Below are 27,917 nucleotides of genomic sequence, written 5' to 3' on the forward strand. Positions count from 1 at the left end.
ACTGGTATCTCTAGATTTTTAAATATAGAAGCGCATACAATTGATGAATGGATCGCTCTCACGATTTCTTGTTTATGTCAGAAAAGCGGAGAGCACGCTCAATCCATTCTCGGTGAGACACGTCTAGAAATAAAATATTGGTTACTTTAACAATGAAAAAAACTTAACGCAAATATTGTTATTTTAATTAGTTAACCATTTAAGAAGTACGCTATTACAATCTATAGATTTGTAAGTCTTAACTAAATAGAGACAACTATTGAAGCGTTCTAATATAGATTAAAAATATTTATTATAGATAAAATATATTTTTTATTACCTACGAACTATAATATAATTACTTTAGGTATAATACAGTAAAGTAAAATCGATTGAAAACAGGGATTAATGTTGAAACAAGCTATAACTTATCCTTTTCTTTTTTTTTACAAAAAATCCTTCGAGATATAATTGATTGAACTATAAAGTATTATATACAGATTAAATGCTTACAGAGTTGTTATTTACAAATAGTTTATCTACATATAGATATAATTTATGCAAATAAACATATAATTTTTAATATATATGTACTTATTAAAGTAAACATAAATTTACTTTATAAAAATATTATTATACTTTACTTAATTTTTAATAGTTTGTGTAATGTCATTTACATTTAATTGGATATGTTATTATAAATCTATTTTTGTGCAATAAATTATAATTTTAATAAATTCAATATCAATATCTTTCGTAGACAAAAAAAAAGAACAAAAATTAAAATTATTGCCGATTCCAATAGCATGACGAGTAAGGAGACGAGTATTTATCAATAATCAGGATTGACCTTGAATTTACATGATTTCATTGGTCGAGATCGAATATGTGGTATTCACTGGGGATTTGTGAAAAAAATTGGCTATTTGAACGTTGTCCAATAAACAAAATTAAATTTAATATTAATAAATAAATAAATAAATGAGCTAATAGCAAATCCCATGGCATAGCTAAATTTGAGAGTAGTTTTTCGTTACTCCTCCTGCTATTGAAATTTAGTGTACGTAAAAATTAATTTTAATTTATTTAATTAAATGATAGACGAAGGCAGAAAAATCATTTATATTATATAATTTAACAATAAAATTTAGATCGAATGAATATTACTAGCAACAACAAGACTATTAGGACGACACAGTGATATATTTTAAGCATATTTCAAGTTACCGATATTTGTAACTGCTTACTTTATGAGTACCACATAATCACTATGATTTAAGTAATTATACTTGTTTTGTTATTATTAATTTAAATTCCGAATACATATTAGATTCTTTTATTAAAAATCCAATAATAGTTGTACCTAACACGTATATGTTTTAACGAATAGGTTACGAATTATACAGACCAACCTCTATATAAGTAATAACTTAGTTTTCCCATTCATTCGTTCATTAAATTTTATCATTCATTCCTTTTACATAATATTATCTATAATACTTACATAATAAAAGCCTACTAATTAAAAATAATTCTAAAAATAGCTCTTATAATAAAATTTCACACTAACTACATACAACAGCGAAAATAAGTATTACTTTACCAACTCTTTGCTTTAAAACCAGTGCATATCTATTTCACACAAAAAAGAAATACTTTTTGATGATAACTACAAAAGTAGATCGATGTCATAAATATAATTTGTACAAAACAAACACATTGTGACAACTTCCTTTAACTTAAATTAAACAACAGACTATTAATAAACATTGCCACTATTTTGACGTTTCTATTTATGGTCTGTACAAATTATTTTACAGTATTAATGTCAAGAAAGGCTACAAAAGGAATAGAACTGGCCGTTATAAAAATAAACTTGAAGCAACTTTAGATTTTTTGGTATCCATTACTGGGAATGAAAAACATTGTCTATTCAAGATAAACACAATGACAGTTCAGAGAAATTTCAAGGACTTCGAAAGACGGTGGAGATGTCCTTGAAAATCTCGCGCTATGGCCGCTTGAAGTATTGTTCGTCGATGCGCTTTGCGAGTGCGACGAGCGTCTCGTGACGCCGGACCGTGTCCGCGAGCTTGCGACAAGGCAGTCGCGTCGTGATGATTGTGAACACGTGACCGAATACAAGAGCGTCGAGTTCTGTTGGACTGTTCAAAATATTATTAGCTTAGATTTAATTAAATTTATATACATATATCCAGACGATGTAGGCACCACCCACTTGGCAGTTTTACGCGCCAAATAGTTAGGGCCAGTGCTCACCTAACGGACCGATAAGAAGACTTGAGCTCTCCTGCTCCACCGAGCCACTAAGCGCCGGCCCAAAGTATTTGAAAGGCGGGTGGGGCAATTAAATTAGCCCTGTGTAGGCTCATTATTTTTTACAATGTCAGTATCTCACCACTTACCATCGGGTGACCTTCGTCCACATATTCGTCTCTTTTTATCCATGCCTAATATACTTATAAAGAACGTCATAAGTACATTCAAATACTTAGATATTTAGAAAAAAAATTACACACATCAAGATCAACACACGATTATTTTATTTAAAAAAAAATCTGCCATTTCGCATAAATAAAACAAAAATAATTGTATCGTTACTATAAAATTTATTTGTTCATTTTTACATTTTTAATTCTGTTTCCCGCTTTCGATTGAGCACAGATAATGTTGTCAATTTCAAGATGAAAAATAAACTACCAAATGTTGCCATGTAGAATATCAATCAAGTTGTACATCTTCATGATATGGGTTATAAACTGGACTTTGTCTACTCATGAATTTCAAAAGGCTTTCAATACTTATGCGATTGTTACTCGGCACTTTTACAGTCATAATCGGATCTAAAAATTTATCAAAGATTAAACCTGTCCTTTATAATAAAATAGTAATTTTTGTTATAAATTAAATAAATATATATTCATAAATTATGCAATATGATAAATTTAGACTTAGATTTGAACTGTTTTTAGTTCACTTATATAGATTGTATAATTGTTTTGTGTTCAATTATTCATAAAAGTGTTACCATAGATGAAAAAAAATAATCAAAATGTTACAAGCGTTAAAAAAATAAGAAAATTAAAAACAAAACCTCTTGCTACTCCACCGGACATCCTTGCATTAGAACCGCTTGAAGATTGAGTTGCATAATTATTTACTTCCCGCATGTAATCATTGCTGTTAATATTATAATAAGTATTATTACTGGCTACCTGTACCGGCTCCACAGATACAACAAGGTTCTACATAAAACATTTATGTATTATACAAAATAGTACGTTATGAACGACAGTAAAGCATCAAGTCGGCATGATTTTTCCGACATCTCTTCATATTTCATCAAGTTATGAAATTTTTAATGAATTTTACACGTAAACCATCCTCATTAAAAACACTTCGTTCGGTAGTTTTTGTATTTATCACGTTCAGACAAACGGACAGCCAGACTCGTTGGGATACTTTGTTAAATAATATTAATTAGATAATATTACTTCCGACTACTTTAGCAAAGTTTTGGACCAAGTATTAAGGAAGTTACTAGAGAAGATAAAAAAAAATCATTGCAAAATTTAAACTTTTTCAGCAAATCGACAAAATAACCATAAAGGCATCATTTTATCACCTGTGGTACCTTTTCACAGTCTCATAAGATTCGCAAACATTTAGATTCAAACAATTACCTAGAATCCATGAAATTTTCGGAACTCCTTCTCATATCTGAATCAATAACAACTTCAGAATCAACAAGCGTTTCCGTATCCAATATTACATCACTATCGACGACGCTATCGATAACTTTTATCTCCTCCTCCTCTAAATCAGAAACTGTGACGTCGGTCCCGGTTTCGTCGATAGTATCCAATTCATTGACTTTCCTTTCTATATCGAAATTTTCATTCGGATATGCTATAACTTCGAAATCATTCTTTTCGATTTCTTTGTATTTATTCTCTGTTATTTCATCGACTTTATCTATAAGTTCATCTACGATATCGATAACAAATTTATTCGCTTCGTTCAATACTATGTTCCTTTTTGTACTATACTCGCATGTTAATTTTCCTTCGTTTGACGTCATTATTATTATTTGTTTCGACGCGAATGGTTTAAAGCCTGTTTAAGTTAAATTACAAATGTTAAAGTAATTTACTGTTAGACTAACTAATATTTTGAGACGAATATGCATTGTCCGATTCAAATGCTGTTAAGACTCTTTAAAATGGAACAAAGTCAAAGATCTTTATTCAATATAGAAGTGTTACACTTGCTTATTGATGGTCAATAATCTAACACCGGTTCGGAAATTAATACCTCGGACCTGAGAACCGGCGACAGAAGAACGTCGTAGGACGTCAAAACTACCTACCGTTAGCTGCTTCATTAACAGCTTGTAAATTTCCCACTGCTGGACTAAGGCCTCCTCTCCCTTTGAGGAGAAGATTTGGAGCTTATTCCAACAAGCTGCTCTAATGCGGCTTGGTGGAATACACATGTGTCAGAATTTCGTCGAAATTAGACACGTGCAGGTTTTCCTCACGATGTTTTCCTTCACCGCCGAGCACGAGATGAATTATAAACACAAATTAAGCACATGATAATTCAGTGGTGCTTGCCTGGGTTTGAACCCGAAATCATCGGTTAAGATGCACGCGTTCTAACCACGCAACCTGGGCCAACTCGGCTTTTTTACTTCTAGTTAGCTACTGAAGTTTATACTATTCCGTGATACATTAAAACTAGAAATACTTGGACTGTAAGTAAATTAAAAAAATATATATATAATAACTTTGTGCATTCTCTTTGAGTGCTTTAGTTACTAAAAAAATTGATGAGATCTTTTAATACTTTCGCCTAAGTATCATAGGTACTTAAAAAAAAAACATTATTTATATACCTACTTGGTTCTCTTATGTAACAAGTAAATTTCTCTTCTCTTTTCTAAGTACTCACAAGATTTGTAAATATTAACTTACAGAAAAGCGTAAACCTAGTGGTAACTAGTTATATTCAAGATATTAAAAATAATTAATAAATATATTAACCAAAGACATCCTTATTACATCCTAAGTTATCCCGGCTCGACTTTCTAATGCACATCTTTGAACGTTTCACCCTCGACAGACTGCGTACTGGGGATACGCGACGTCTCACGCATAACTGGCATCCCTGGGTCACAAGATACTCTTCCTGGGGCTGGGGATATTGTAAATGGATATTTGGAGAGTAGGAAATAATGAGCAATCTACGGTGAAGCAGACTCTCAGTAATACGGACCACGTCTAACTAATTAATGCAGTATTGTCGTATAGACCTCGATCATCGACTCCTCTTGCCATTGGAATGTACGCTGTTACGATGTGTTGCCACTAGGCATGGGCGATATTTGTTTTTTATGACATCGTTTATGAAACGGATATTTATATTGAATAGCGATATTTACGTCCGATTTCAGATGTCACCCTGTCTTTGTTTAACTTTACATTGTACGGTTAGAGAGAAAGAGATGAAATGATTATGATATCGGAATCTGTATCACATTCGCTTCATCTTTTTTCTTCACAGACAATTTACCGTAAAGTTAAAGATATTCCGACGACATCCGATTTAAGGTATGCGTGTGCCACTCATAAATTCTCGTTTCCTGACAACTCCCGAGTTCTCTATATTTGACAAAGTAGTCCTAAAAATCCGGACTAAGTCAATGTCAATACTCAGTTACAGAACATATTCGTAAAACACCACGTCGGATTACCGAGGGTAGTACTATATTTAATACAATCAATTGTATCAACTCTATTTACCACTACTACTCTTTTCGCATGACTAATAAAGTAACCAAAAAAAAAAACATAACATTTGTTTTATAATTTATAATAATTCATCAGTTTTTACTTTCATACAAAATTTTAAATGATCGCTCTAAACATTAACAACTCTGCGCGACAGTCATACGTGGATTTCACGTAATAGGGCACATCCATACAGATCGTATTTACAGATTATTTTATGATGCAACCGTCAAAAATAACGCAACCGAATGTGTGTTTACTGAAGACGGATACTGTAGTGTGTGTGAACTCACACTTACAACTACATAGACCATTGATCAATAGAAATAAAACGGTATCCAATAAAAGAGTTGTGAATACGTACCGTCAATTTCATTTGCGTAATATTAGACATCCTCAAGAAATGTCTCAAAAGCGCATTCGTGATTGGTTTAATCATGAGAGCCGCTTTCGGACCAGTGGCTGATAGTAACGCCTTCATGTGCCCGTAGATTAGAGCGTCCAATGGGGTAGGTCTGGGCATAGGATAGAGATCGGGATATATGATAGGATAGAGGAAACAAGGGATGCAGTATTTTGACTTATACTCTATCATTCTTAATAGTAAAATTTTCACTAGATTTCTCGATAAAATCTACCATGTAGTGAAATATAGCAAAACACTTTAGGAGATATATTCTCTCATGAAGTCATCCCTCCATATATAAATATATATATAATAAACCCTCGTACTAATGCACACCGATTATAACTTTACGTGAATTTTCTCGAAGTGAATCAAAAATTAAAATATACTTTAGTCTTATACAAGCACTTTTGAATCGCCATTTAAAAAACTAAGCTACCACCGGTTCGGAATGTAGATTCTTCCGAGAAGAACCGGCAAGAAACTCAGTAGTTAGACTATACAGGATAGATTTATAACCAATTTTGACAAAGACATATGCTTCAAAGAATGCAATATGCAAGACAGCTATAATAATTTAAAACCATTTATGACCTTTTATTTCTGATTAAACACCCCCTTGATATATAATCTAAATATATACTATTTGCTCAACGCGGTTTTACTGACTCTTGTTGAAAGTTACTTCCTCGTCCCCGAATAAGATGGTTATTTTTTTAAATGTTTTAGTTAGCTGGACGGGCAAATAAGCCACCTGGTGGTAAGTGGTCACCACCGCCCAGCAAATGATTAAAACACATGTCCAGTGCTCAATAGATAAGCAGCCAAGTAAGAATTGATGCTTCAGAGAGGAAGCATATGTCCATCAATGCTTTATGTTGTCTGAATATGACGGAGATATATCTATTAACATATTAAAAATTCAAATAGATTTAATATGCAAAATGGCAGATAATTTTGGTGACATTTTTGTAATACTTAGATATAAATCAACAGAAATTTACTCACGTGCCAAAGAAGTAGTCTCTGTCACCTAAACGTTGGCTCAGCGAATTGCAGCACTGTTCAACCTGAAGTATATCAAATTTATACTTATAAACATACATAAAACTGAATCTATGAATAATTTCTCGATACTAAATAGTATAAATAAATCATATTTTTTCAGTTTTTGATTAAATAATAAATTAAGAAAATTCATGCAGACTTAAAATCAGTGAGAACTTTTTAAATAACCTAACATTAAACTTTAAAACAGGTTCATATATTGAACTAATTAAAAAGGATAATCTCGATACGACTTTTAGTTTTCGAGAAATTCGTGGACAAACATACAAATATAAACTTACAAATTAAGCATGTGTTAAATGGATCATCATAGTAAAATATAATAAAATTGTAACAATTTTACATACATACATGTTGAACAGATAAACTTTTTTTTTGAGTCGGTTAAAAATAAAACATTATCAAGCAATATAGACTATACTGAACGAGCTAAACCTTTCGTTTTCATTTGATGTTATTAGTAAGATACACGAGTACCTAGACATGAAAGCAAAAATAGTTAGAGGAAGCAAAACACTACTCAGAGAATAAATAAAGCCACCTAATTAATCTTCCAAACGCTCTGATTTTTTCTTCTGCAAAGAAATCCTATAAATTCCATTAACAAGAGCAAATATGCTTAATAATTGAAGTGAATTATGGACTTCTGTTAGTGATTGCTTATAGTCTTAAGCTACCCACCAATTCGGAACGTAGATTCTACCGAGAAAAACCAGCAATTTTCCAACATTTAAAATACAAAGTTATATTAGTTAAATAAAATGACATATAATTTTATCCTGTCTGAAAGTCAATAAGCATTAGCTCCACGCTTTCTTATCATTATATTATTATTATTAATTTTTATACAATTATTATAAATAATATTTTACTGTTACAATTTCTTGACCGAACTAGTCAACCAATTTTGATGGAATTTGGTATGAACCAAGGTATGAACCCCAAGAAAAGACATAGGCTACTTATTCATACCTAACACCTAACAACCAACCCCTAAAACGCAAGCGAAACCGCGAGTGACAACTAGTATATTATAAATAAACATATATCAATCAAGAACAAAATCTACAGTTTGTTTATCTTTACTCCTGCTGCCATCGCAATAGACATTCATACATTAGAGATTAAAATACTTAAAGTAACTCAATACTCACATCTGCCAAAACTTGGTCTAATGTTTTATCGTTCCAGTGTAACGCTTTCAATCGTTTTATAACGCTAGAACGCTTAGACCTGGTCTGTAACCAGCCCAACGGCCAGGGATACACCGATGAGTTGCGCACGCGCGTCACCGTATTGAATGTTTCTTGATCTACCCACGATATGTATAGCTGAGGAATGGGTATAAATTTATATATAAATTAGAAGTTATTTATTTGGTACCTTGGTATTTAAAAAATAATGATCAGCATGTTAGTGTTGAATTAGATGTAAAGCTACTACCGGTTCGTCAGGAAGTCCCAAATTAGGTATTATTAGTTTATCATCCTCCTCGTGTCTATTTAAACAATGATTGTCACTGTTTCTTTTGTTAACATTTATATTATTTTGAGTATACATAATATTTTTGTAAACATATTGCGAAGCAACTTTACTTATATATATATTATAAATAGACCAGACCACTCTTTTTTGCATTATGAAAACGGATACATTGAATGGAGTAATCGGACAAAGTTAAACATACCTTAGAAAACAAAAAATATATAATAGATAAATTCAAATTTAATTATTGCAAAATATTTTTAAGGCGCAGTATATTTTCGAAGTTTTAACTCTTATCTACATTTAATTAAAATTTAATAACATGAAACAAAAGGTTCTGTGCTGTTGTATAAAGTCAGTGTTACCTTTGATTAAATGTAAACAGATATTCGTATTGTTTTAACAATGGGCATGGGGTGTATTTTTATCCTCATATAAAGACAAACACATTCAAAAAATACATACACTGTATAAGTATACATTATTATATCAATTCCTTTATCAAAAGGTGTTCTATTTTGACGACCAAACCTTCTAAGGCAGCTATAGATCGATAATTCTTTTATATATATATATATATATATTATTTATATTAATAGTACCTTAATCATTAATTACCCAATCATCTAACTCTAAGAGCAATTTGCTCATCAAGAATGATACTACAATTGAAATCCTATTATTAATTATAACGGATTAATAAGCTCTCCAAATGAAATATATTTAAACACTATTAATTTCTACTCTGTCGTGCTTATGAGAATTTCAGGCAGAAAACATAAAATCTATTGATTCAACCCAGAGTTTCATTTATCAGATGTTACAAGCTTCCTTCTAGACTGAATGAAAATAATGTTAAATATTTAATTAAATGCATATAATCAAATTGTCTATTAGCCAGTCGAGCTAGACCTTGACTTACTAAAAAATATACATACCTCAGCATTAACCAGAACATTGGTAATGAGACTCATATAAGCTCTCATCTCAGCCCTCTCCTCAGTTGATAGTTTAGAACATAATGTCACACCCTTATTGGCAGCAAACTGCACAATCGGCTCCAGCTCAGACACAACAAATGCTCCACACTTTATGAATGGTACCCGACCAGACGGTGACATGAACTCTGCATTCCACCGCATTTCAACTTCAAACGGTAGATTACACATCTGGAAATTGTTATTAAGCATTAAGTTGCCTGTCAATTAATATTAATCTGCGTTACTTTTAAAAAGGTAATAATAATTGTTACTTTGTATATAATTCTTAAATTACCTTTAAGAAAGCTTGAACTGCTAAACAGCTAGCATTATCCGGGAGCAAGATTTGCTCCACCTCGTAAGGTTGGAACAGTTTCACATTGTCTGGCCATGGTTCTTGTGCTGCAATGTTAACAAAATAATTTATGAGATGATGATGAAAATATATATAATTTAAGACACTCTAATTTCTACCTTAGTCACTAATACAAACATAATCATTTATGAAAAAATAAAAACACTTTTACATTATAGCAAATAAAAAAATATTATTCATAGGAAAACATACTCTCGTCATTAAGAGCTTTTTGATAAGGGTTATTACATATATATAAAAAACATATTAGGCACACTGTCTATACGCTACTTTTATTATTTACGTATTATCACTCAGTTTAAAACTCAATAAATACCAAATTCGAAATCATTGAACATTTTTACTAAAAAAAGATCGCAATGTTGTAAGCATGAACAATCACTTCATAATTATTTAGGGCGCCCTGCATCTATAATTAAATAATGGTGTCAAAGTATTTAAATATAGTAGAAAACAATATTATGTAATACAACTGAATGTAAATAATGACGAAATAAGATAAAGCACTGTAAGTATAATACCTACCGTTCAGCGATGTGATAATAGTGTCTTTAAGAGATACTTCTGGCATGATTTTAAGTTACAGTAACTTTCTTATTAATAATTTGTATTTTAATTCAACTTTAAAATTGAAGAACGAGCACGAGAAAACCTTTGGCAATTGGAAGGTTGACAGACAAATTGACAAATCTATGTATTCTAGTTTCTATAATTGAATCTGACATCGGCATTATAAGCATTGCCAGTTGCCAACAAACAGTAAAAAGTTCAACTTTGAAAATTAAACTAATAAATTATTTTAAGCAAAATGTTTTAAATCTATTTTTAATTAAAAAATGTCACTTACCCATTTGAATAAGTTTTGTTATATTATCACCCACACATGCTATATTATTATTCAATAAATTTATTCCAAACGCAAACTCTTCATCATCACAAAAGTCGAAAGGCTTATCCAGTGCTTCTGTTTGCCTTTCATCAGATACATTTGATTTAGAGCGAATAAGTTCGCTATAGTTGTTAAGAATTGCTTCACCGATTCTACTTTGAGGAGATGAAGATCTAGAAGTTTTTACCGAAGATTTAAATGAGTCGTTATACGATAAACATGATTTTAGTTTCGGTTCTTTAATTTCATTTGTCCATATGTTAAATACACTCATTTTTAAAATTTATGTGCTATTTTAAAAATATTAAAATATCATTTTTGAAAATTAAGAATGACGGCGGAAGATTTTTTGTTTTCTACCATTCAATGTCTACAGAATGTCGATCTTTTCAATCCTAATCCATCTATATTCAGAATCTTTTAATTTAAATTAATTTGTGTAAATTAAATTAAAATATTCTGACTGTTAATAATAAGAACAAATAATAAAATTATTACTTATTACAAACATAACTAAAAATAGGGTATTATTATCTGTATTATAAACAAATACAGTATAATATAATCTGTTTTTACTTAAGCGTGTCAAACAACCACAAAATAATTGTTATAAATAAAAAATACTGAATAAAGTTATTTAAGCAAATAATTCACGCTAAATTGTAAAATACTGCGTATTTGTATTTATATTAGGCGATATGGCAGATGTTCTTGATATCGAGAATTCGGAGGAGTTTGAAGTCGATGAGGATGGTGAACGTAAGTAACCCGAGCGTACCTTCGTATAAATTACTGTTAAATGTTAATTTTTAATGTTTTTAATAATTATTACGTCTTACAGTATGCTTATATCTCAAAATAATATATATTAAAGACAAAAGAAGATATTCGTTTCTGATACAAAGCTTTCATTTTACAATAAATAGTGAAAAGTAGGTTATGTTTGAATCACTCAGTCAGAACACTCAGTCGCTTTCCAATTTATACGAATCTTAATAACATTACTATATTTTATTTTTAAGAGGGAATCGCACGTTTGAAAGAAAAGGCGCGAAAACGTAAAGGTCGTGGTTTTGGAACTGAATCTGGCGGCGGCGGTGGCTCTGAAAGAGGCAATAGGGGAAGGTATGAAAAATTATAGCAATAACTAATAATTAAGGTCAGAAAAATGTATGCAAAGACTGTCTTACATTATGCCATAAGACATTATTTACAGGTTGACCCATTTTTTGAATGTTTTTAAAAATTATTAAAGGGAAGTTACATGTGATCTGTGCAAAAAGACAATTAAACTTATAATATAAATGTACGAACAAGGGCCAAGGCACCTATCATACAACTCTTCTGTTAATAATTATAAATATCATATAAGTTACATATCTGTTTATTTTTAAGAGTATAAATTAAAAAAATATTTTTGTTTCTAGATATGACAGTCTTGCTCCAGAAGGAGATGGTAATACACCTGGACCACAAAGGTCGGTAGAAGGTTGGATCCTATTTGTGAGCAATGTACACGAGGAAGCCCAGGAAGAAGATATACAGGTATTACTTAAAACATGTCCCAACTATATGAATTAACTGCCTGTAAATAGCCCACTGCTGGACTAAGGCTTTTACTTCTGAGAAGAAGGCTTGGAACTTATTCCATCATACTGCTTTTATGTGGTTTGACAGATACTTACTTGGAAGTGATCTTCTGACATATGTAGGTTTCCTCACCAAATTTTTCTTCATCTTAAACTCATGTAGGTTTCCTCAGTACAAGATGATATATACATGCAAATTAAGCATGTACCAAAATATTCAATTTAAGAACTTGATTCCATGTTTGAATGTGGAAACTTCTGTTAAGATGTTTTAACCCTTAGATATCCTAGCTTCACAATAAATATGCTAGTCATCATGATAGAATGGATTTGAAAAACTAATATCAATATATATTTTTTATTTCTTTAGAACCAGTTCTCAGAGTTTGGAGAAATCAAAAACATTCATTTGAACCTTGACCGGCGCACCGGTTTCCTTAAGGGCTACGCTTTAGTTGAATATGAAACATACAAACAAGCAGCTGTAAGTTTAATTGTAGATAATACTTAAGTAACATTATCATTATTATAAAATGTTTTTTTTAAATTTGCCATTACACTGGAATAAATTTTTTAAAAAAGTGAGATGGCTTTGGGACTCCTGTTTGGAACTATGTTGCTTTCCCTGTATATTATATATTTAAAAACAGACTATGAAATAATTTAATAATGTGTGAGAATAATTATATAACAAGAATTAAATTGTTAAATCCCCTGTGAATTAAAACCTTAGCAAAAAAATAAGTTTAAGCAATAAAACAGACAGACAATTTGAGAAAGAGAGTAAAGGCGGTGACAATTACCACCAGTTCACTCTATTGTAAGCAGCGTAAAAGAACTTCATTCCCAAAATACATGGCTTACTTTGGTACATGGGATAGAAGCTACTTTGTGCATCAGATATATTTGATGACCTCCGTGGTTGAGTAGTATGTACACTGGTTTTCATGGGTATGCCAGTCGATGTAGAAAAAGTTCATAAGTTTTCTATGTTGTCTTGGGTCTGGGTATTTGTGATACCGTCATTACTTCTGATTTTCCATAACACAAGTGCTTTAGCTGTTGTTGATGTAATCCAATATATATTTTTTTAAATGTTATTATTATTTATTTTATTATGATATAATAGACTTAGCAGCTTCTCTATTCTCTATTAACTTCTCTATTATCTGGAAGAGAAAAGATAAATGAACAACTCTCATCATTGAATCTGGTATTTGTTAAAAATTAGACAAACTAGTAGAAATTTTGAAGTAAAAATAAAGTGGATATGAATAATTGGAATAGTATTGTTTTATATAGATATTATTCAACAACTGTTTCAAGTATATAATAAAGCAGTCAGCAGAGCTATTAGTTCAAAACAATAAGGATTTTATGAAACACAAGCTGTGCCCGCGAATTTAATTTGTTGTTTGAATTTAATTTATTTGGATATTGGAGCGTGATTCTATATATAATTCTAAAATAAAAGTAGCCTAAGTTACTCCTTATTACATCCGCTAACTGCCAGTGAAAGTCCCGTCGAAATCGGTTCAGCCGTTCCAGAGATTAGCCGGAACAAACAGACAAAAATTGTAAAAAATATTATTTTGTTATATGTGCCGTGTATACATACATATGCATTTAGTAAAAATGGGTTATTTTAATACTACAAACAGACACTCCAATTTTATTATATGTATAGATTATGTCTTAAGTTCAATTGATGAAATTCTTTATGTTGTATTTTTCCCGCAGAGCGCACGTGAGGCTCTTGATGGAGCTGATATTCTCGGACAGGCGATATCAGTAGACTGGTGCTTCGTGAAGGGGCCGACTAAAACTCACAAGAAACGACGATAGTCAATATTATATTTTAATTCTTGTTATGTATCGCACTTTAAAGTATCTGAACTTATTAAATGTAAATAGATTCAGTATCTTGTTAATGTTACTATATCAATAAATTAACAAAGAATTTTATAAAATTTAACATATAAAATAAAAAAAAAACTTTTGTAAATTTAAACTGTCGAGAAGTTTATTCTTTTTACTTTTTATACAAGATAGAATTTCTTTAAATATTTTATATTTTAGTTTAGTTTAGTAATTAAATCGAGACCCAAATTTGAATTTTTCTGGTTTGTTGAACATTCACTTTTTGGTTCACTCTTGGGCAACATATTTTAAATACAAAAACCTGCTTTTATGAGTCATGAAAGAGATAAACGAATATATTTAAGTAGTAATTAGGAGAACTCGTGTTTAAAGTGTGATGCATAATTAATACATTATCTAAGCTAAGACTTATCGCTTATGTATGTAATATATGTCTTTCTATAATATTATTTGTTTTTATTTAACAACAATTATCCCTTATACTGAAAATGGCCTCCTTTTCAAATATTCCAGTATCATTTGACGGCCACACTGGTCTAGACAATATCTTGCTTGTTCATAGTTAAATTTACTACTGGTTCGGAAATATGTAAATACCTCGGGCCTGAGAAGAATCGGCGGAACAAACTTAGCGGGTTTCTGTATATCATATTTATTTAGAAATTTCGAGAGTTTATTTCGATTTTAATTAGATCGGGGCAGTAAATTATTGAGTATTTCTGTCAAAATATTCTCAGTGGGAGTCTGTATTCTGGATGCCGAGTGTTTACATTCCGGTGCCTAGGAACAAGTACAATCAGTGGTCCTGAGTCTGAGCTCTTTCTGGCCGTGTCCGATTTGCTATTCTATCGGATTATGTGAGGCGAAAGAGTAATTGCGACATTTTAACGCGTTTAAATATATATAAATATTACTCCTTAATAATGATGCCTAAATAAATTAGAGATAGCATAGAAGAATAAAAGCAATTTAGATGTTTCTTTTATATTCACTAGTTATCAAATTGATCAATTAACGTACGTTACGTACCTTAACTTCTAATTTACACCCTTACTAGTTAGATTACACCGCATTAAGCAAGACTATTTTTAAGCCGAGATGGCCCAGTGGTTAGAACGCGTGCATCTTAACCGATGATTTCGGGTTCAAACCCAGGCAAGCACCACTAAATTTTCATGTGCTTAATTTGTATTTATAATTCATCTCGTGCTGGGCGGTGAAGGAAAACATCGTACCACAAAGGAAGAGGAGGCTTTAGCCCAGCAGTGGGAAATTTACAGGCTGTTAATGTAAACAAGACTCAGAACTCAATAGTGGTAATTATACAGATAGGTGAATATTCTATATCGTAATTATAAGTCCGTCCTGGGGTTCTCATTTGCTCTGTAACAAATTTCATCAAAATCGGTCTACTGTTTAAGTCGCTTTGAATATGAAACTGAACTTTGTCAAAGTATATCGACAATGACGGTTCTCGACCAAAGAAATACAATTTCTAATAGTTTTCCTACTCTAGCAAAGCCAAAAGGCTACCTACAAGTCAAAGTCAAAAATCTTTATTCAATATAGAAGTGTTTACACTTGCTTATTGATTGACAAAAATCTACCACCGGTTCGGAATTTAGCACCTCGGACCTGAGAAGAACCGAACCTGAGACTGCCTACGCTACCGCTATCGGGCGGACTACGACTGGATTGTTCCAAAAGTTCAAATCCTATTCTAATTGCACTTGGACTACTTATATAGATAACCCTTCAGACTACTAAGACTTGTGCTTTGACAGAATCCTTTAGAATATTTAAAAAATTTGTTATATAAAATTGTCACCGAGACTCAAGGTAAATATACTTTTCAATCTTTTCATACAATACTTATTGGACTTTTTACATACAAAGAATTGATATACATTTATAATAAGCCTGATGTTGTTAAATTAGTGTCAACTAGTATAGTAAGAAAAGGATGATTGTTGTTAAGATAGAAGAAATTGAGTACTCCACAACAGAAAATCATTTCATGAAACATGTTCATTATTAATATATGGTAACACTTTTTTTTATGAAAATAAAATAGTCCAATAACTATTTTATTTATCAAGCTATGATATTCGGAGAGCGTAACATTGTGCCAGGAATATGTGCTCCATTGGCGCGTCCTACCTTTCAATGACAAAATAATCGGAAGTCAGTTGTAAACTGTAACTAGTAAGTTTAAATTATTGTTCACAGCGTAATTTAATAATATGGTGATTACTGAAATAATTAATTATAGACATAATAAGGTATAGGTAAATAAATCACTAAGATACCTATAATTGAGAGTAGTACTTGTTGACATATAATTTTTATTAGGATTTAAATTGTTCACTCTATTGTAAGCAGCGTAAAAGAACTTCATTCCCAAAATCCATGGCTTACTTTGGTACATGTGATAGAAGCTACTTTGTGCATCAGATATATTTGATGACCTCCGTGGTTGAGTAGTATGTACACTGGTTTTCATGGGTATGCCAGTCGATGTAGAAAAAGTTCATAAGTTTTCTATGTTGTCTTGGGTCTGGGTGTTTGTGATACCGTCATTACTTCTGATTTTCCATAACACAAGTGCTTTAGCTGTTGTTGATGTAGTCCAATATTTTTTTTTTTTAAATGTTATTATTATTTATTTTATTATGATATAATAGACTTAGCAGCTTCTCTATTCTCTATTAATTTCTCTATTATCTGGAAGAGAAAAGATAAATGAACAACTCTCATCATTGAATCTGGTATTTGTTAAAATTTAGACAAACTAGTAGAAATTTTGAAGTAAAAATAAAGTGGATATGAATAATTGGAATAGTATTGTTTTATATAGATATTATTCAACAACTGTTTCAAGTATATAATAAAGCAGTCAGCAGAGCTATTAGTTTAAAACAATAAGGATTTTATGAAACACAAGCTGTGCCCGCGAATTTAATTTGTTGTTTGAATTTAATTTATTTGGATATTGGAGCGTGATTCTATATATAATTCTAAAATAAAAGTAGCCTAAGTTACTCCTTATTACATCCGCTAACTGCCAGTGAAAGTCCCGTCGAAAACGGTTCAGCCGTTCCAGAGATTAGCCAACAAACAGACAAAAATTGTAAAAAATGTTATTTTGTTATATGTGCCGTGTATACATACATATGCATTTAGTAAAAATGGGTTATTTTAATATTACAAACAGTCTTAAGTGCAATTGATGAAATTCTTTATGTTGTATTTTTCCCGCAGAGCGCACGTGAGGCTCTTGATGGAGCTGATATTCTCGGACAGGCGATATCAGTAGACTGGTGCTTCGTGAAGGGGCCGACTAAAACTCACAAGAAACGACGATAGTCAATATTATATTTTAACTCTTGTTATGTATCGCACTTTAAAGTATCTGAACTTATTAAATGTAAATAGATTCAGTATCTTGTTAATGTTACTATATCAATAAATTAACACAGAATTTTATAAAATTTAACATATAAATTAAAAAAAAAACTTTTGTAAATTTAAACTGTCGAGAAGTTTATTCTTTTTACTTTTTATACAAGATAGAATTTCTTTAAATGTTTTATATTTTAGTTTAGTAATTAAATCGTGACCCAAATTTGAATTTTTCTGGTTTGTTGATCATTCACATTTTGGTTCACTCTTGGGCAACATATTTTAAATACAAAAACCTGCTTTTATGAGTCATGAAAGATATAAAAGAATATATTTAAGTAGTAATTAGGAGAACTCGTGTTTAAAGTGTGATGCATAATTAATACATTATCTAAGCTAAGACTTATCGCTTATGTATGTAATATATGTCTTTCTATAATATTATTTGTTTTTATTTAACAACAATTATCCCTTACACTTAAAATGGCCTCCTTTTCAATTATTCCAGTATCATTTGACGGCCACACTGGTCTAGACAATATCTTGCTTGTTCATAGTTAACCCTAGGTTTGCAGGGTGACATAAACTTACGTTGAATGTAAGGTGGAGACCCAGAGACTCCACAATGAAAGTTAAGAAAAAAAATACACATAATTATGAAATCAACTTTTTTTTTATTTGACAATATAACATGGTTTATAAAATTTTAATTATAAACATAAGAATTAGGAACTTACGTTAACCTTAGTTTTAAACATTAATTTTACATTCAGCCTTGAAAATCACATAAAAATTGACATCTTCAGTTTGTACCTCTTTAACTTAAAAAAATTAAAAACAAATCACATTTTTACTTATTAAACTTAGTAAACATAACAGTCTTCTTGACAAATAGTATATAAAAAGATAGAAAAAACATAACATAAAAAAATGTGCAATGGTTCAGTCAGTTGTACGTTGTAGTTACGTTCTTCAGAATTCAGTGTATGTCCATCTGAATCTTTGCCAGTGTAAAGATAGGTGTTATATACATAAAATGTCTTTGAATCCACTAAGCACTGCATTTTCAAGCCATATTTTGCGGGTTTTGATGGCATGTACATTTTAAATTTACACCGACCTCGAAATGCTATAAGCATTTCATCAATAGTCATGTTGGCGCCAGGATTGTAATTCTTTTGAGAATTTTCCACAAACAAATTTATCATTTCAGTGATTGTGCATGCTGGATCAGTTCGTTTACGTTCCTCTCTATCTGCAAAGTTATCAAATCGCAAAGCAACAAATAGAACCAAAAACCGTCTCATGGCAATAGTTGCTCTAAAAATGTTTCTTCCCGATCCGTCATTAACATAAAGTGAAAGAATACTTTCACGGTTAGATTTGAATACTGAAGTATATATCAAAAAAGAGATTGTCCTTCAACTCTATTACGTCAGTATCTCTTATCATGTACTTGTCTGCGTTAGTATTCTTGTTTCGAATATCCTCTAACTTTTTATTAGTCCAAGGTAATATTATTTCCATCATGCGATCATCAAAAATCAGCCGAAATGCGTCTACAGGGTCCAGGACTTCTGAATTATTATTACGTCTAATACTTAGAAGTCGAAGTATATTATGCGAAGGTGTACGAACATTTCTAGTTGGTGGATTACTGGACCATTTGAATCTGTTTTTACCGTAATAATAATGCGAAATATCGCTCACAGCTGTTTCGTGGTCAACATCGGAGGCCACATCAGAGGTAGCACTTTCTTCAGAATCTGTGTTGTGATCCGATGGTATATATTCTGCATCTTCATTGTCAGAAAGCACATCGTTTGGGACGTAAGATGAGAAATCCTCTTCTTTTTCTTCATCGTCTGCATCTTCTTCCCAGTTTTCTAGCCAGTCGCTTATAACTGAGGCCGCATTTTCATCCACAATATTGACAGACCTTTTATTTCGACTGGAAGATGCCATTTCGATAATCTAAAACAATAAATAAAGCCGTAGTATGTGAAAAAACATCATATAAGAAAATCACAATATAATACATAAAGTGTATGGTGGAGTCCACTGGACTCCGAGAGTGGCAATTACTCACCTTAGCGTTATGCGCCCGCACACGACCTCTCGTCCCCGCGTCGGCCTCGTCACTGACGGAAGCTACTCAAGCGCACAGCGCTGTATCCACGTATAGTAAAAAAATATTAACTTAAACAATTTCGCACGGAGTCCCTGGGACGTACACTACAAATTAAGGGTTAAATTTACTACTGGTTCGGAAATATGTAAATACCTCGGGCCTGAGAAGAATCGGCGGAACAAACCGGGCGGGTTTCGGTATATCATATTTATTTAGAAATTTCGAGAGTTTATTTCGATTATATTTAGATCGGGGCAGTAAATTATTGAGTATTTCTGTCTAAATATTCTCAGTAGAAGTCTGTATTCTGGATGCCGAGTGTTTACATTCCGGTGCAAGGAACAAGTACAATCAGTGGTCCTGAGTCTGAGCTCTTTCTGGCCGTGTCCGATTTGCTATTCTATCGGATTATGTGAGGCGAAAGAGTAATTGCGACATTTTAACGCGTTTAAATATATATAAATATTACTCCTTAATAATGATGCCTAAATAAATTAGAGATAGCATAGAAGAATAAAAGCAATTTAGATGTTTCTTTTATATTCACTAGTTATCAAATTGATCAATTAACGTACGTTACGTACCTTAACTTCTAATTTACACCCTTACTAGTTAGATTACACCGCATTAAGCAAGACTATTTTTAAGCCGAGATGGCCCAGTGGTTAGAATGCGTGCATCTTAACCTATGATTGCGGATTCAAACCCAGGCAAGTACCACTAAATTTTCATGTGCTTAATTTGTATTTATAATTCATCTCGTGCTGGGCGGTGAAGGAAAACATCGTACCACAAAGGAAGAGGAGGCTTTAGCCCAGCAGTGGGAAATTTACAGGCTGTTAATGTAAACAAGACTCAGAACTCAATAGTGGTAATTATACAGATAGGTGAATATTCTATATCGTAATTATAAGTCCGTCCTGGGGTTCTCATTTGCTCTGTAACAAATTTCATCAAAATCGGTCTACTGTTTAAGTCGCTTTGAATATGAAACTGAACTTTGTCAAAGTATATCGACAATGACGGTTCTCGACCAAAGAAATACAATTTCTAATAGTTTTCCTACTCTAGCAAAGCCAAAAGGCTACCTACAAGTCAAAGTCAAAAATCTTTATTCAATATAGAAGTGTTTACACTTGCTTATTGATTGACAAAAATCTACCACCGGTTCGGAATTTAGCACCTCGGACCTGAGAAGAACCGAACCTGAGACTGCCTACGCTACCGCTATCGGGCGGACTACGACTGGATTGTTCCAAAAGTTCAAATCCTATTCTAATTGCACTTGGACTACTTATATAGATAACCCTTCAGACTACTAAGACTTGTGCTTTGACAGAATCCTTTAGAATATTTAAAAAATTTGTTATATAAAATTGTCACCGAGACTCAAGGTAAATATACTTTTCAATCTTTTCATACAATACTTATTGGACTTTTTACATACAAAGAATTGATATACATTTATAATAAGCCTGATGTTGTTAAATTAGTGTCAACTAGTATAGTAAGAAAAGGATGATTGTTGTTAAGATAGAAGAAATTGAGTACTCCACAACAGAAAATCATTTCATGAAACATGTTCATTATTAATATATGGTAACACTTTTTTTTATGAAAATAAAATAGTCCAATAACTATTTTATTTATCAAGCTATGATATTCGGAGAGCGTAACATTGTGCCAGGAATATGTGCTCCATTGGCGCGTCCTACCTTTCAATGACAAAATAATCGGAAGTCAGTTGTAAACTGTAACTAGTAAGTTTAAATTATTGTTCACAGCGTAATTTAATAATATGGTGATTACTGAAATAATTAATTATAGACATAATAAGGTATAGGTAAATAAATCACTAAGATACCTATAATTGAGAGTAGTACTTGTTGACATATAATTTTTATTAGGATTTCAATTGGAATAAAAACACGAATATTTTTCCTTAGCCGTATATTAATTTCAAGCTATTGAGCTCGCGTTTGAAGCAATACGAGGCCACAAATCTGCACACTCTTTGGCCACAGGGCCTGTGATAGCTGAACCCTTCATTTCACCCTTGTTGTTCACTATGACGCCCGCATTGTCTTCAAAGTATATAAACACCCCATCACGCCTTCTGAATGGTTTCCGCTGCCTGATCACCACTGCAGGCATAACCTAGGAACAAGGATTGTTTAAAAAATCAATCAACTTTAATAGACAACATACTATGCAAATTATTTTAATAATGGTACCTAAAAATTTTTTGCACATAATTTATGAAATACTATTTTTGATATTAATATTTATAATAATTCACTAAGTTCTTATAAATAAAAACTTTTCTTTGAAATATACTTAATAATTTTTGTTATTTGAACCTTCTAACATTTAGGTACGACAGTTCGGTAAAAAAAGGAATTCATCTTTGAACTTGAAACTATACTAAGCTTACTAAGATTTAATTGTTTAATTTTAATTTGTAATTTAGAACAATCTTACTATAAAAATACTCAAGCTTCAATTGTTATAATTTACTAATATTACATACATGTTTAACATTTTTTAATTATATTTTTTTTAACAATAACTAATAAAATAAAATATCTATATATTTAGTAAAAATTTTAGTAAAATAGGATTACTTATACTTTTTAGTAAAATATCAAATTAATAAATTTTTTGTATTATTTTTCCTGAATAAAAATGCTCAGTCAGCCAAGGCAATATCAACATACTGTTTGTTACAGATCTGTTTATATATTTAGCGAAACCATTGGCGTATCATCATTGCATTTTATAACAATATTATTTTAGAAAGCGCAATAATCATCATTTACGTTAAAAACTGGACACAGAGACAATTAATTCCTGACATCTATAGTCATCAATACGAGTGATCATTACAAGAATAAACAGTCATCATAACCTTATAATTCTATGAAAATATAGATTTCTTATTTAAGTTAAATTTGCACAAAATTATCAGATGCAATATTATTTTTTTCTTAATTTTTATGTCATTGCAATGTCCATTTATATCAGGAATGAATTTTCTCAGTATTCAAACATTAAGTACTTACTTACTTTTCATATTGTTTTAATATTAAACTTACTATTATTTAAAGAGAATATTAGTATGTGATGCCAAATTTTTTTTTAATCTTGTATTAATACAAACCTTTTTCCTGAGTTCTGGTTTACCCTTCTTGACAGTGGCTACGATCATGTCACCTGATCCGGCTGCTGGTAGTCTGTTCAAGCGACCCTTGATACCTTGCACAGCGATGACATACAGGTTCTTTGCACCTTAATCACAAAATAAAAAGACAACTTTTAAATAATTGAACTACATATGTAATATTAAAGTTTCCAAGACACTAATGTGTATGGTGTGACATCAAATACGAAAAAATAAATAGGGTACGTTAATAATAATTTGTACATATATTTTACTAAGCATTTGCTTTAAAAAAATAAGCGTAATGTTTTTCCCTCCACGAGCAAAACAATGTGACTAAATTTTTTTCAAACCAACACACATTTTTGTTATTTAACTGGATGACTTCAGACACAGCCAAGGAAGATATCATCATGATTCAAAACACAATGTGTTTATAAATTAGCATCATCACTAGTGCATCCACTGAAAGGTATCTAACTGTAGTTCGAAAGTAAGGTTATGAAGTTTAAGTTCTACTTATTATTTTACCTGTGTTATCTGCGCAGTTAATAACGGCGCCCACTGGGAGACCCAGTGAGATACGGAACTTCGCTCCCGCGGAACCACCACGTCCTTAAAACATTAAAAACGCACTCTTTATACATCTTTCACTTTACCATAACACATGACATATAATAAAAAGAAATGGAAATAAACATGCATTCACAATATATATCGTAAAATATCTACATTTCACATCGTTACAGAACAATTTTCGGTAAATATAAAGAGATTCAAACGGATATTTTATTTTTCACGAACCTCTCTTAGACATTTTGTTGTGTCAATTTTTTGAAGAGGAAATTGAAAGAACCTCTATGCGAACATAGCAGAGTATTGCGATTTGGCAGTTCAGAAACAAGTTAGGTTGTGAAGTTAGTAACGCATTGGAGTTTATAACTTCAGTATTTTTTAAGACCCTATTATAAAAGCTTATTTAAAAGCGATGAATTTACACAATATTATATAAATATATTATATAAATATATTACTAAAATAATTATATATTACATATAATTATTTTAGAAATATATTTATATAATTTTACTAAAATGGATATGTATAAGTATTTTATATGAATTTTCATTTCTATTTCATTTTAATTTTTCATCAATAAATTTTACTAATACCTATATAATTTTATTTTGTAATATATTAATGTGCAAATGGGTTGTATTCTTTTAAAAAATAATATAGGATATATATTTTTTAGTAAAAGTAAAGTATAATAGCATTTCTAAACGATTATTACGTTCCAATTTAAGGAAAAACGCAATCTCACATTCTAATTTTTCTTTATATCTTTTTTCTATTGTGCAATTTTTTGTTTTCAATACAAAACACTGATTAGAAAATTTTAGGATTTATAAAAAGTCATACAAACATACCGTAAAACGTAACAAGTTCAAAAAGTGTTTGTCATTTCAATTCATATTCGATGCCGCTTGTCATTCAGTAAAACACAGATTTAAGGGTGAACAATTACCGTCAATAAATTTAAAGGAATAAAATAAAATGGCTTTCATGGGGGATATGATGAACCCAGCGCCTCTATGGCACAACGGTCCATCTCCAGGAGCGTTCTATAACTTCCCAGGCAACTCCTCATCTTTTGGACATACAAACCACACAGCTCAAGATTTCAAAGCTCAGTAAGTTTATTTTACACTTTACAGTATAAACATTATGGCAATTAAACAGAATTGTAACATATTTCGAAGTTCGAATTTTAAAAATTGTCCTTCAGAAAATATATAAAGACTAAAGAAGTATGAAGTTATCGTACATAATTGTAAACTTTTACTCATCTCTAAATACACAAAGGTTGTTCAAAATAAACACAATTGGAAAATCATCATCCATTTTGCGATTTAAATTCAGTAGCCAACATATCATTACATTTTTTAAGGTGAAACTAACAAAAGTTTTTGCTAAATATTTTATTAACACCATGCTAATTTTTTTACAGCTCTGCAAATCCGATCACAACTACGACGACAGTGATTGGTCTGAAGTTTGATAAAGGCTGTGTAATTGCTGGAGACACACTCGGCTCATATGGTTCACTGGCTCGCTTCCGTGACTGTCCACGTGTGTTGAAGGTGAATGATCTGACATTACTCGGATCTGGTGGTGATTATGCGGATTACCAGTATTTGAAAGATATAATTGAACAAAAAATGTAAGTATAATTTGATATTATTTGTATAATGTATGTGTTTTGGCTATTTACTATGAATATTTTAATATAAAAAATGAGTTTAAGTGAAAGAACCATAGTTAGGCTTTTCTCTTGAAGGGAAGCTATGACCCAAAAACGGGCACTTTAAACTTCAAATGCCAAATTTGTATACACATATATACAAAGAAATGATTAAAAATAAAGTTTCCTCATGCAAACTCTCAATGAAAGGGACATCTTATTGTGTATCCTTCTCAGATTTAAGAGGCTCTTAAAACTGAGAAGGATACAATAAGAAACAATCAGCAGAAGTGCCAATTGGCTGGACATTAGCAAGAAACAAGAATAGGAGATGGATTATTCTAACAACAAAATGTTTAATTCCACTATGCAAAATGAGCATGGGAAAACAAAGACAGCCTGATGATAACATACAGATCATGGGAATGAATTGGATCAATATTGTAACAAAGGAAAATGGAAACAGATGGAGAAGTCTTTTTACTCACACAAAATAAAACAACAACTCAATTTTAAATATCAATGTATTTACAGTTGCGCGAGAAATCAAGATGTAATATTAATAATTAATATTTAGCTCAGTAATACAGCCCTTGCTTGAAATGACCTCAGTATCATATTATAGTATAATATTAGTAAATTAATGAATCGGTCTACCTTGTTGAGCCTGATAATAACTGTATGAATATCTTAATATATACTGCTGTGTAATGCAAAAGTGATTTGTGATATATATATTTTTTACTTTTATGGATACCCATTTTGGATACCCATTGTCAGAGGTACAGAAAAAGAAGTAGGGTAACCAACACCTATCTGACATAGGCAAAACTCTGGGCTTAAACTAGTAAACAATAAAATAGTAATATAAATATACTCTTAGTTTGAAAAATAAGTAAAAACCGATTGATAAGATGTACAAAATTATAGATTTTCTATTTTACATGTTAGAGTTTGTATGTCTCAATTTTTGTTATACAAAATGCATAAAATATTTTGACATATTATAAATAACAATAGCTTATCCCCTAACTTTACACAGGTTAATTGCCTCTTTTAGGTGTATTCCTTTGGCATGTGGAATTATGTTTTATATAATATGAAATATTTTTTTAGTATCGATGAGCAATGTATCGGAGATGGTTTACATTTGAAGCCTCGTTCTCTTCACTGTTGGTTAACACGAGTTCTCTACAACAAGCGCAGCAAGATGGATCCCCTGTGGAACAATTACATTGTTGCTGGAATCCAGGTTTGTAATAATAATGAATATCTCTATATTTTCCTTTGACAATTAAGAAATTTTAAACAAGTGTTAAAATAACTTTAGCAGATGAACTATGTTACTGAATACAACAATATTTTTTTTTTTTTGTGCCGCCAACCTGGGAGCTAAGATGTTATTTACCTTGTGCATGTAGTTACACTGGCTCTCGCACCCTTCAAACTGGAACACGACAATACTAAGTATTGCTGTTTGACAGTAGAATATCTGATGAGTGGGTGATACCCACCCAGACAGACTTGCATACAGTCCTACCACCTAGTATTTCTTTATTTTCATACAAGATATGTTATATATTTAATTGTATAAAGTTGCCTAGGTAGTGTCGGTTGAGACTAAAATAATAAAAGTTCATTCATTCCACCAATAGAATTATTTTATACCTGAAACTGGCAAAAATTAAGAAACTTAACTTAACTGTTTATAATACTAGTTTTATGGAAGAAATAGTGAAAAGGAAAATAAAAACAATACATATTTCAGGATGGAGAGCCTTTCTTAGGTACAGTTGATAAGCTTGGTACGGCTTACGAAGATGCAACAATTGCCACTGGGCTCGGAGCTTACATGGCAACACCGCTACTCCGTAATGCATTGGACAAGGGCCCTCTAGATGAAGAATCTGCAAAGTAAGTAGAAAAATATAAATATAAAATTATATAAAACGTAAAAATATTTTATCTAAGACATGAATATGTGTCTGTGTGTGTATGAACTCATTACAAGTTTGAGAATAATATACAAAGTTATGCTTTTTACTCCCTTTATTAAAATATTTAAGAGTTAGTTCTAGTAAAAATCCCTTACTAACGGGTCGTGTTTAAGAAATCACCACAAATAAGTTTTGATTATATTGTTATTTTTGTAGTACAATAAACTAAGTAGTGTTTATGTATCTATATTTTCTTAATTTAATAATGTATCGTCTTCCAGAGCTCTAGTCCGCAAATGCATGGAGGTTTTGTTCTACCGTGACGCCCGTTCCTTCCCGCGCTATCAGCTCGGAGTTGTCACAGCTGCCGGAGTAACGGTCGAGGAACCCGTCGAACTGAAACACGACTGGTCTCTCGCCCACATGATACATATGAAGTGAATTTTATAATTAAATAAATGTTTTAAATATTATTGTTTTTTTTTTTTTATATATACTATATATAAAATCCGCTTAAAGTCTCCATTTATGTGAAAAATAAATTATGAAGTTTTTTTTTAAAGATGATTTTTTTCT

General features: G+C 31.3%; 4 protein-coding genes across 7 annotated transcripts; 2 read left to right on the forward strand and 2 right to left on the reverse strand.

Annotated features, from left to right (window-relative positions):
* Window positions 1-740: 740 nt before the first annotated feature.
* Window positions 741-10,787, reverse strand: LOC125074209 (metaxin-2-like). 4 transcript variants are annotated; one of them, XM_047685465.1, is made up of 11 exons: window positions 10,633-10,695; window positions 10,424-10,516; window positions 10,027-10,133; window positions 9,690-9,920; window positions 8,421-8,597; window positions 7,207-7,268; window positions 6,157-6,307; window positions 5,046-5,196; window positions 3,684-4,116; window positions 3,095-3,180; window positions 2,590-2,843 (listed from the first exon to the last, which is right to left on the reverse strand). In XM_047685465.1, exons 2-11 carry the CDS (start codon window positions 10,443-10,445, stop codon window positions 2,722-2,724), a joined length of 1,542 nt encoding a protein of 513 aa, XP_047541421.1. In that variant the 5' UTR covers window positions 10,446-10,516; window positions 10,633-10,695; the 3' UTR covers window positions 2,590-2,721. The 4 variants fall into 4 exon arrangements, with proteins under 4 accessions (XP_047541423.1, XP_047541421.1, XP_047541420.1 ...); XM_047685464.1 differs by lacking the exon at window positions 10,424-10,516 and having other exon boundaries at window positions 10,633-10,787; XM_047685466.1 differs by lacking the exons at window positions 3,095-3,180; window positions 10,424-10,516 and having other exon boundaries at window positions 2,745-2,843; window positions 10,633-10,787.
* A 779-nt stretch (window positions 10,788-11,566) lies between these two features.
* LOC125074210 (RNA-binding protein 8A) lies at window positions 11,567-14,532 on the forward strand. Its single transcript, XM_047685468.1, has 5 exons — window positions 11,567-11,755; window positions 12,019-12,121; window positions 12,424-12,541; window positions 12,956-13,069; window positions 14,326-14,532. Exons 1-5 carry the CDS (start codon window positions 11,695-11,697, stop codon window positions 14,428-14,430), a joined length of 501 nt encoding a protein of 166 aa, XP_047541424.1. The 5' UTR covers window positions 11,567-11,694; the 3' UTR covers window positions 14,431-14,532.
* A 7,400-nt stretch (window positions 14,533-21,932) lies between these two features.
* LOC125074201 (60S ribosomal protein L23) lies at window positions 21,933-24,077 on the reverse strand. Its single transcript, XM_047685451.1, has 4 exons — window positions 23,964-24,077; window positions 23,691-23,774; window positions 23,160-23,287; window positions 21,933-22,156 (listed from the first exon to the last, which is right to left on the reverse strand). Exons 1-4 carry the CDS (start codon window positions 23,974-23,976, stop codon window positions 21,959-21,961), a joined length of 423 nt encoding a protein of 140 aa, XP_047541407.1. The 5' UTR covers window positions 23,977-24,077; the 3' UTR covers window positions 21,933-21,958.
* A 552-nt stretch (window positions 24,078-24,629) lies between these two features.
* LOC125074234 (proteasome subunit beta type-4) lies at window positions 24,630-27,814 on the forward strand. The gene is made up of 5 exons (XM_047685511.1): window positions 24,630-24,853; window positions 25,171-25,383; window positions 26,521-26,656; window positions 27,173-27,318; window positions 27,623-27,814. Exons 1-5 carry the CDS (start codon window positions 24,717-24,719, stop codon window positions 27,780-27,782), a joined length of 792 nt encoding a protein of 263 aa, XP_047541467.1. The 5' UTR covers window positions 24,630-24,716; the 3' UTR covers window positions 27,783-27,814.
* The last annotated feature ends 103 nt before the right edge of the window (window positions 27,815-27,917 follow it).

The sequence above is a fragment of the Vanessa atalanta genome, chromosome 27 (genome assembly GCF_905147765.1).
Source record: "Vanessa atalanta chromosome 27, ilVanAtal1.2, whole genome shotgun sequence".
NCBI lineage: Eukaryota > Metazoa > Arthropoda > Insecta > Lepidoptera > Nymphalidae > Vanessa > Vanessa atalanta.

Excerpts from the sequence above, each read along its gene's own strand:
- LOC125074201 (XM_047685451.1), bottom strand. Across the intron at positions 23,288-23,690 it reads TAACTGCGCAGATAACACAG|GTGCAAAGAACCTGTATGTC; the intron begins GTAAAATAATAA and ends TTTGTGATTAAG. Across the intron at positions 22,157-23,159 it reads AACCAGAACTCAGGAAAAAG|GTTATGCCTGCAGTGGTGAT; the intron begins GTTTGTATTAAT and ends CCTTGTTCCTAG.
- LOC125074210 (XM_047685468.1), top strand. The coding sequence starts at position 11,695 with ATGGCAGATGTTCTTGATATCGAGAATTCGGAGGAGTTTGAAGTCGAT. Across the intron at positions 11,756-12,018 it reads AGTCGATGAGGATGGTGAAC|AGGGAATCGCACGTTTGAAA; the intron begins GTAAGTAACCCG and ends TTTATTTTTAAG. Across the intron at positions 13,070-14,325 it reads AAACATACAAACAAGCAGCT|AGCGCACGTGAGGCTCTTGA; the intron begins GTAAGTTTAATT and ends TTTTTCCCGCAG.
- LOC125074209 (XM_047685464.1), bottom strand. The coding sequence starts at position 10,678 with ATGCCAGAAGTATCTCTTAAAGACACTATTATCACATCGCTGAACG. Across the intron at positions 8,598-9,689 it reads ATGTTCTGGTTAATGCTGAG|CTATACATATCGTGGGTAGA; the intron begins GTATGTATATTT and ends CCCATTCCTCAG. Across the intron at positions 5,197-6,156 it reads TTACGCAAATGAAATTGACG|CCCCAGGAAGAGTATCTTGT; the intron begins GTACGTATTCAC and ends CAATATCCCCAG.
- LOC125074234 (XM_047685511.1), top strand. The coding sequence starts at position 24,717 with ATGGCTTTCATGGGGGATATGATGAACCCAGCGCCTCTATGGCACAAC. Across the intron at positions 24,854-25,170 it reads GCTCAAGATTTCAAAGCTCA|CTCTGCAAATCCGATCACAA; the intron begins GTAAGTTTATTT and ends ATTTTTTTACAG. Across the intron at positions 27,319-27,622 it reads CTAGATGAAGAATCTGCAAA|AGCTCTAGTCCGCAAATGCA; the intron begins GTAAGTAGAAAA and ends ATCGTCTTCCAG.